At 36.0% G+C, this 9,730-nt stretch overlaps 2 protein-coding genes across 2 annotated transcripts; one reads left to right on the top strand and one right to left on the bottom strand.

The window, feature by feature from the left end:
* Positions 1-926: 926 nt before the first annotated feature.
* On the bottom strand, positions 927-8,105 carry LOC107803661 (short integuments 2, mitochondrial). Its single transcript, XM_075233622.1, has 8 exons — positions 7,839-8,105; positions 6,980-7,084; positions 5,597-5,674; positions 4,592-4,733; positions 4,408-4,478; positions 3,460-3,556; positions 1,533-1,750; positions 927-1,320 (listed from the first exon to the last, which is right to left on the bottom strand). Exons 1-8 carry the CDS (start codon positions 7,980-7,982, stop codon positions 1,066-1,068), a joined length of 1,110 nt encoding a protein of 369 aa, XP_075089723.1. The 5' UTR covers positions 7,983-8,105; the 3' UTR covers positions 927-1,065.
* Positions 8,106-8,511: 406 nt separating this feature from the next.
* LOC142170511 (uncharacterized) lies at positions 8,512-8,928 on the top strand. Its single transcript, XM_075232441.1, has one exon. The coding sequence runs from the start codon at positions 8,512-8,514 to the stop codon at positions 8,926-8,928; it is 417 nt and encodes a 138-aa protein (XP_075088542.1).
* Positions 8,929-9,730: the final 802 nt, after the last annotated feature.

Genomic DNA, 9,730 nt, shown 5'->3' on the forward strand with positions numbered 1-9,730 from the left:
TTAATATTAAAAGGCGGATTTCTTAATCTGTGTGAAAACAACTAAAAATCACTTATTTTGGACGGGAGGGAGTACTATTTAATTTCATTCATATATATACAATCAACACACGCATAAAAAAAGTTATTGAATGTTGGGACAAATTCTGAAAAATAGGTTTTGGAGGTTAACAAATCTTAGATAAGATAATTATACAGTAAAGCAACAAGAATAATTTGCCGTTTGATTAACGTTAACTTCTGCAACAACAACAATAACCCGATATAATCCCACTAGTGGAAATCTGGGAAAGATAGTGTGTACGCAGACCTTACCCCTACCATGGGTAGAGAGACTGTTTCCAAATAGACCCTAGGCATCCTTCCCACCAAAAACTCCCTACCTTGCTCTTGGGGTGACTCGAACTCACGGAAGTGGGGGTTGCTTACCATCAGAGCAGCCCCTCTACAAAGATAAAATTAATAATAAAACCAGATATGGTGGAGAGCATTCTTGTCACGAAAGCTTTTATAAATGGATCAAGTAATCTTATAAAATCCAATACACAAGTCAACTTTATAATGTTTAATGAATGTTTCCATAATATACTCATATGCCAGTCTCCTATGATCATATAAGAGAGTTCAAACCAAACATTGAGATCCTTTCTGGCATGGATATTGCATCTGCATGACTAAATAATAATAGCAACATGTCCCCGGGCATTAATCATAAGAGCGCAACACGTGATGTTTGAGTTAAGTGCACGTCACGGGTTCGAACCCTGGCGTAGACAAGATTAACGTGGAGAAGAATAGAGGGGCAAGCCTATTACTCATGAGTTTTGAACTGTGCACCTTTGATTCTCAGGAATTTCTCGATTATTTAAATAAAATAAAAAGGGAACAACAGCAACCTGAATAATACAACATGGAGACTAGTGCAGATATGTTAATTAAGAAAGCTTTCAAAACTAGTACTAGATTCACAAACCTGAGCCAGTGTTGATAAGGGGTAAAGTATTCAAGAAAATTATGGTACAAAATTATCATATTAGACATTAATGATACGTTACAGATGGGAGTTTCAAGATGCAGAATCAGATGCATCAGGGACATCATCCAGGATGAAAGGACCAAGTTTGCCTGTTCTAAACAGAGTGAGAAATTTTTTTGACACCATCGTGCGAGCTTCTGATGCCTTATAAGGTATCTTCAGAGCACTTTGCAATGCTTCAAATTGTTGATCTATCAAAGTCTCCAAGTTATCTTCATCTTCCAAACTACCATTAAATTCCGAGAGTGTGGTGCAAAGTGTGCGTTGGACTTCGCTAACCATATCCTATACGCACAAGGAATTTAATCAGATTAGCATTTGATTTGATTTATACCTATCCATATTGTACACACTTGTAACGACTATAAATTCTCTGCTTGATAAATAATCAAGCTTTATATTTCTTCCTCATATTCAATAGGATTACCGAATATGTCAAAATGTTAAGGTAAAAAGCTAATATCGTAGTCTAACAAATGAATAAATCAAAAAATTACCTCGATGTAGTAGATATCGGATTTGTTGGGCGGCTTCCTTCTTTTTGGTAGAAGATCCTTGAGATTATATTCAGGTTTGTCATCCAACTCATGATGAAGGCCCTCAGATTCCCTGCCAATCAAGTGTCTCCAATGAAGAGGAGTTCCTCGAGAGTTTAGAACTGCCAACAGGTATTGAACAATTCGCTCCTCACCAACTACTGAATCTTTGACGGACCCTGCACAATCATACAGGTACAATAGGAGACTAAGTAAAGTTGAATCATAGAAGGATCATTCTAATTTCTTATGGGCCCTGCTTCAGTTTGGTCTGTTCTTGTCTCATTTACGGTGGCTTATCATTTAACCTTTTACCATTCCCTACCATACTTTAGAGGGGAAAAAAAGACAAGTTTAGATTTAATAATACAAATCGCCTGAGATTGATACTTAACATCTTTGCTTTCAGCAAAAGGAATGGGCTGGACTCTGGAGAACTTTGAAGACCAGGGGCTAGATTAACAAAATTACCTAGTATCCCGTTCAGTTTAGCTGTGGGAATTGCCGTATGTGTGCAGGGCCATTTATATGATAGATAAGAAGAAAGAAATGAAGCAATGCCTATGACATTATACAAACCAGTTGTCAAAGGCGCGCTTAAAGCGCGCTTAAGCTCTGAAGCGAGGTTCAAAACATGTTGAGCGCTTCGCCTCGCTTTGTGGGCGCTTCAGTGTCACATCAAGGCTCTAAGACATACTTTTACTTGCCAATGAGTGTAATCCCGAAAAGACGACACTAAATAATTGATATTTCACTTTATTGTAATCTTTTTTTCAATTTCTTTGTACATATATTTGTTATTCATGCTTATAATTATTGTTCTTAGACTACATATGCATATTTTTACTTTTTCTCTAGTTGTGCTTTTTTTCATTAAAGCCCATGCTTTATTTGCACTTTGTGCTTAAAGCCCCAAATGACCTTAGGAGTCGTTTGGTAGGGTGCATAAGAATAATGCAGAATAAGGTGTATTAGTTATGCTGGTATTAGTTATGCTGACATATTTCTTATCCATTGTTTGGTTTGATGTATTAAAGCATTGTGCAATTTCTAAAAGAATTGTTTGTCTACAAAAATGCCCTCAAAACCAATTCATCACTTTAACTTTCTAAATGAAACATATGTTGAGAAATATTTTTATATGAAAAAGTTTTAAAAAAATTATTTAATTTGTCTACCTATATTGTAAAATAGAACTAAATATTTATTTATAAAAAAGGAAATATGCTAAGTATTTATTTATTTACTAGGGCTATAATTTTATTTCTCACTATTTGGATTATTTTAAACTTCCATCAATATAATAACTAGCATATTTTAATCAAGCATAAATGTTGAAGGACAATTTTGTCTTTAACTAAGCTAATGTATGCATTAAAACCCATTGCATTGCTAATAACATTGTTTTCTATGCATTAGTTATGCATAGGATAATACCAAATAGGATGTATAACTAATGCTTGCATAACTAATGCATAGGTTCAAAATGTCTACCAAACAATTGTATTATTAATACACAAAGCTAATGCATGCATTATTTTATCTAATGCATCATACCAAACGACCCCTTAGGGATCGTGTCTTGCGCTTTTCGCCTTTGATAACACTGATACAAACAAACCCAATGCAGCTGGTTCAGGGCAAGTGTAAACACATTTATGTCTCGTGCAAAAGTTTTTATTCTACAACAACTATCCCAGTATAATCCCACAAGTGGGGTCTGGGGAGGGTGGTGTGTACGCAGACCTTACCCCTACCATGAGGTGGAGAGGCTGTTTCCAATAGACCCTCTAGCAAATACAATTTGTTAGTCAGTGGCTTGAAGATTTGCCACCCCTTACCACACAAGTATCTTTAATCCCAATGTAAACTAGAAAAAGGAATAAACCTGCTAGAGCCAGCTTTAACCCCGTTTCTATGTCTGGAATACTTGGAACCAGCACTCCTGGAGTGTCCAACACATATATGCTAGGTTGATGCGCAATCTGTAGATAATGATGAATTAGCATCAGAAACAATAATATGCAACACCAGACAATTCAATATAACATGCTCCCGTGTATATATAAAATCAAAAATATCATCTGATCGACAATTTAAAGCACTTAACTAATGGGAATTTTCTATAAGCTTTACTCTCATCATGGACTTCTTTTGGCAGTTAAAAGTATGTAAGTCCTTTCTCTCTTCTCGTTGAGGTAAGATCAATTAAAATGTATAACTATCCCAGAGAAGGTAACAAATTGGCCGACTATCAGACAAGGGCGTTGGCTGTCTGATGAAAAATAGACTTCCTCAGTCTGTTCTTTAGTTCTGATATGCTTGGAGACTCGGATGTGACTGGACATCTTCCAGTAGGATGTCACCGTGCAATCAAAAATATGCATAATCTTGAGTTAGCCTGTGCAAATATCCTGGTTTCTACTCAAAATGGTACGGGGATAGCTGCAGAGCTGCACGCTTCTGCTCAGGCATTTAATGTATCAGAGAAGAGGCAATTGGACTCAACCGTCTAATAGCTATAATCTCTTGGGCTTCAAACTGCAGTACATGCATTTTACTTCTCTAAAAATATCTATAAAACCTTATAAAATACCTAAACCGATGTGAAGCAGAATATGGTCAGCATTAAAGGAATGCTTTTTTATCCAAGTCAAACAACAAAGGACTAGACCAACTGCATAATGTATAAACTGGAAAATGAAACATTGCAATATATATCCAGTACAAATTTCTTCGTCTATAGTTCAACAGCATGGAGTGCAAAGAATTTTAGCCATCACTGACCAACTAACAAAAGCATAATCTGATATCCAAGTTGTATAAATATTCTTACCTTATATCCAGCAATATCTTGAGTAACACCAGGCAAAGGCCCCACTGTAGCTCTGTTCATCTTCTGCTGCACTAAGACAATGGTCAAAACCATCAGTGCTTGAGGTAATATACGAACATCCCAAAAGAACCAAGTAGTCCTCCAGAAGCAGAGGGCAGAATCACTAACAAAGCAAATGACTTACCTGGAAATCGAGATAATGCTATTTGATGGATGGAATTGATTAAAGCTGATTTTCCGACATTAGGAACACCGACCACCATGACAAGAAGAGTAGGTTCCCTTGTAATAAGTTCCTTCAGTTTAAGCTCCACAAGATCGAGAAGCTTCATCACAAATAATTGACAACACTTCAGAAAATCTTGGAGTAGATATAACTGGAGGAAAGGCATGTCTGAATACCTCACTGCAAATTTAGCATCGCGAAAATATTTTGCTGGATTGCCACAGTTTTTTTGCAGCGCAAAAACCATATTAAGGCAATAATGCCATTGATATCCTATGAAGCAGCTTAACTAGTTATTTTTTGCTAGATTTTTACTGTGCAAAGCCTGCGTGATAACAGTTAAATAAAGAGTTCTCTATATTTTCTAATGCTTCATATATGTGTTACCATTGTCATGTACTTTTCAATCTTAACTGTTGCAGTCCGGAATTTTAAGATTCCTGTGACAATAGAAAATTATTGTATCAAAGGAAGCAAGAATAGAGAATGACAATTTTGGAAAAAAAATGTATACCTGGAAAAAAGGTTTTTCCCTATCCCTTTTACATCTGGCTCACTAAAAATAAAATCTAAAGCACCTTTTCCCTCAGTGTTCCTTCATGAAATCTGGTCAATGTTGACTACATTCTGTGGTTCTTGGCCTACTTAGAAATTCATGGCTTTCTGGCATTATATAATGGGAAACTTGCTGTTACCGTGACTAAAAAAAAAAGGGGGGGGGGGGGGAAGGATTGAATAGTTCTAATCAGTTCAGGCATTTATATTGTACTTGATAATTAAATTTTTTGTCAATGAAGTCATTCTGAGAATACTAACAGCAAGGTCCAGAAGTACTTGTTACAACTGATAATTGTGCCAAAGTGCTCAAAGATAATAGTTGCTGCATATTCGACATATAAAACAAATACAAAACAATGAAACAACAAGCTTCCAGCTAAACGGCATGGATAAAATGTCACTAACCTTTTGCACAGAACTTCTACTGTGTGCATTTATTGGGAGGCACTCTTGTCTACATGAATCAAAATACCGAATCCACCTCTACATAGAATTAAAACAATAAGTTTCACTGTTATACTTGTAAATGCCAATATTGAACCAGTCCTAACAACAACAACAACCCAGTATAATCTCACTTAGTGGGGTCTGGGGAGGGTAGTGTGTACGCAGACCTTATCCCTACCCTGGGGTAGAGAGGCTGTTTAAATGCCAATATTGAACCAGTCCTAATTTAGGTAAAATACATTCAACAAGCACATTTTCCAAAGTTAAAGGGGGAAAAGGAGAATGTTGGACTAGGAAAAAAGACACCATGCTATTTGTGTCACATGAAAGACAAAGCAGTCCACCAAACACTCATCAGTTACACTAGCGCAATGAACCTAGCATACATATCAAAAACAGCTTTGAGATTTAGTAGCATATAAAGAACACTGTTCCAACAAGGGAACAGTCGGTGTGTTTGCTTTTATAAAATGTTTTCTATGGAAATTCTTTTCTGAAGAAAGGGTGTAAGATCCACATAGCTTGAAGTGAAAAGCGAGAAGTGAAGCACAAGCTTTTTGAAATGAAGCGCACAATTTACAGAATATAAAAGATATCAAACATATATGGATTTAGCACTATATTAATCAAATTGCAATTAAATACCTAATATCACCATCTAATACACATTAATGCTAATTTTGATCCAACTCTTCAAAGTTGAGATTTAAAGAAACGACCGCTTCTCATTGGGATCACCTTACACATCATTGTCTGAAGTGGACAATTCTCTGAAGACCCATGAAGTGATAACTCCTCACTTCATATCGTTTCGTCGCCCTAAGTGATGAAGCAATGGCTTTTAGGAACATTGCAGCTACTAATACAAAAAGTATAATGTGGAGGATGGGCACAATGATGGTACTTTAATGAATATCAGAGTATTGAACGCTGCGAACCATGTTTACATGTTGGTTGAAGCAAGTGAGCAGAGCAATAATTAAGATATCAATATTATCCCTTCCACTTAGATACTTCTTAGATGGAATGAGTGGCTACATTCCCAAAACACTCCCAAAAAGAAACACTCAAACAAAAGGCAATGATGAAGAAAATAGTTAAGATAGACAACAATAATATCAAAATTGAACGCCATGGTTTATTCTTGAACTGTTTCTCAGAACGTGCCAAGTTCCAACTTTCCAGAAATAGAACATATAACCATTTTTTATCTGACATTGCTGAATAATATGTAACAAACTTTACACTACCTAGAAGGTTATAGAAAAGAGAACTGAAAAAGGATTAGCATTTCCACATAAACATGAAGAGATAAAGAGAGACAAAAGAGAGAATAGGTACATGCATGATGTTCGGGTTGGCCAAATCTTTCTTATTGAGCGCAATCACCCGCTTTTTTTCAGAAAGCATAGGCTGCAAGTCGTCATTGGCTGAGGACAAAGGTATCTGCATAAACCACAAAAGCAAGATCAGCTTGGTTTAAATTCTAACTTAACTACTCACCCAACTAAGTTTCAATTCCAAACAATTTGAGGTCGACCGTATGAATCCTTTACTCCGCTCTATATTTTTTTGTTAGATAACCATTCCGCTCCTTTTCAATCCATTTCACTACAATACTAAGCTAGTAATTATCTTTCAACTACTTGAGGTCGACTATATGAATCCTCTTTGTAATCATTCTACTCTTTTTGGTCCAATTCATTACAATACTAAACTAATTATATTCAAAGCAAAGTTTTTTACATTTTTTAGTTTTTTGTATCTTTTGGGCAAATTACTTACCCTTTTCTCAAAAAAGGAATTTAAAAAACATCTTTCGGGCAAATTAGGATTTCTCTAAAATTACTTCTAACTTTACCACTATTTTATATTAAGTCCAGCTATCTACCTCTTTATAAAGCTAAAATCCACATTTTCTAGGGAAAGTAATTAACATAAAGCTGACTCTTCAACAATGCTTATTCAATTCATGTGGCATACTTTCTTTTTTAGTCTGTCCCAAAAAAGAAAACTTTCTATATTGAGAAATAATTTAACATTGAAACTAGTGTCTACGGGGGGTAGTATTTAAAATCAGCTTCACTGTCAGCTAGTGTCTAGTAATCACGCACAAAAATCAATTCTTTTTAGCTAAAATTCACATAATTTTCCACACAAAAAAAACGTGATTAGTATAGAATTGAATATTGAAACTTACGCGGGCGTCACGGACTTCAATGACAAGATCGGAGAGTTTGAGGCGGCGGCTAATGGCGCGAGTGGCAGCAGCCATATGGCCAGGGAACCAATTTATTTTTCCGCCACTTTTATTGAACCCCATTTCCCCTAAGCATCCTTTCATCTTCACTATGTGTGTGTGTGTGTGTGTGTGTGTGTGTGAGAGAGAGAGAGAGAGAGAGAGAGAGAGAGCTTAAACCCTGAATTAGGGGACTCCAGAAATGTGAGAAACTCTGTTTCAGTCTCTGTTTACGGGGAAGTGCACAAATAGCCGATTTCAAAGTCACCTTTAAAATATAATCAACTTTTAAAAGTTATTTAACATTTAGCCACTTTATAATGGGTAGGTGCAAAAACAGCCGTTCTTAGGGATGCTATGAACGCTATTTAGATATTGGCGGTACTTATTTTATGCTTAAATATTGAACTAAAATTTTTAATTTTGGAACAATTCAGAATATTTTTGTCCCGGAAAGTTGAATTAAAAAATTAAAATTCAGGATTCATTGGCTAATTTTTAAATATTAGCCCTTTAGAATGGCTATTTGGGTCATTTCTACACTTTATAAATAATTAATATTTCAACATAAATATCCTAAGGCTGTTAAAAATTGTGCCTGAAGTTCAGTCGACAACCAGACTACCAAGGTTCAATGGGCAATACTCTGGGTGGTGGAAAACATGACTTTATCATGGTTGAAGATTCTGAGTTGTGGGATGTCATATGTGATGGTCCCTATATCCCAACAAAGAACGCCGAAGATCTTCTACTGACGATGCCAAAGACCAGAAAAGAATACACTGACGCAGACATGAAAGCTGTGGAGAAAACTTTTCGTGCCAAGAAAATTTTGGTATGTGGAATAGGACCTGATCAATACAATTGGATCTCTGCCTCTGAAACTGCCAATGAGATATGGGAAGCTTTGCAAACAACACATGAGGGAACCACTCAAGTAAAGCAATTGAAGATTGATATACTCACCATTGTGTATGAACTCTTTAGGATGAAGAACGATGAATCTATTGCAATAAGATGGGCAACCCCAACTTATTGCTTTTTGGCTTAAAAGTTATTTCTGCTGAAAAGCCAGTTTTTTTAAGCCAATCCAAACGGGCTCTATAACTCTATGCTAGTCTAGTCTCAAGTTGTAACGTAAAATAAGGAATTTAATAGGTAAGGAACAACTCAAATGGTACAGTCATAGCATGGCGTGAACCTATGTCTACCCGAGCATATTATGAATCTAGCTACGCATGGACTCTCATCACCTCGTGCATACTAGCTCCCGCAATAACTAACACATAATAGATACATCGCCTAGGGTTAGTTTCCCCCTCACACGATTAGACAGGAAACTTACCTTGCTCCGAAGATGCATTACTGGCTCCAATGCCTCTCTAACTCTTCAATTCAAAGCCAAACGATTCGGGACTAGTCAAACAATGTGTAGCTCAATCAAAATATACTCCAATGCTTATCATTAATCAATTTATAGAAACTCCTAAATCCGCGTGAAAAGTCAACAAACTCAACTCACGGGCCCACTGTTGCGGCCAAACACAAACGCAAGTATACGCGGTTGTCAATTAATAAAGTGACTAAAAGTAGGATGTCGAACCCACGAGGACTTGTGATTAACTATTAACTAAATTAGACTATCCTAATTATCTAAACAAGGATTAAACCCAAAAGTAGTGATGCTAAAGTGATTAAACTAAAAAGAATATAACTAATGAACTTTAAACAGAGGAAGAGCAGATTTTTATATTATCAATGTGATAATAAAGATCTAGGGTTATAAGCTATCTAACATTCCTGTTGTATTCTTCAATTGAATTGACTAAACAATTTATCTAGTTTATTGGTTA

This window comes from Nicotiana tabacum, chromosome 16, assembly GCF_000715075.1.
Source record: "Nicotiana tabacum cultivar K326 chromosome 16, ASM71507v2, whole genome shotgun sequence".
Classification (NCBI taxonomy): domain Eukaryota; kingdom Viridiplantae; phylum Streptophyta; class Magnoliopsida; order Solanales; family Solanaceae; genus Nicotiana; species Nicotiana tabacum.

What these genes read in the sequence shown, in the direction of transcription:
- LOC107803661 (XM_075233622.1), bottom strand. Translation starts at nt 7,982, where the DNA reads ATGAAAGGATGCTTAGGGGAAATGGGGTTCAATAAAAGTGGCGGAAAA. An exon ending in GTAGAAGTTCTGTGCAAAAG is followed by an intron (nt 4,734 to 5,596) that starts GTTAGTGACATT and finishes TTTGTGATGAAG; the next exon opens with CTTCTCGATCTTGTGGAGCT. An exon ending in CCGATATCTACTACATCGAG is followed by an intron (nt 1,321 to 1,532) that starts GTAATTTTTTGA and finishes TTGTGCGTATAG; the next exon opens with GATATGGTTAGCGAAGTCCA.
- LOC142170511 (XM_075232441.1), top strand. Translation starts at nt 8,512, where the DNA reads ATGGGCAATACTCTGGGTGGTGGAAAACATGACTTTATCATGGTTGAA.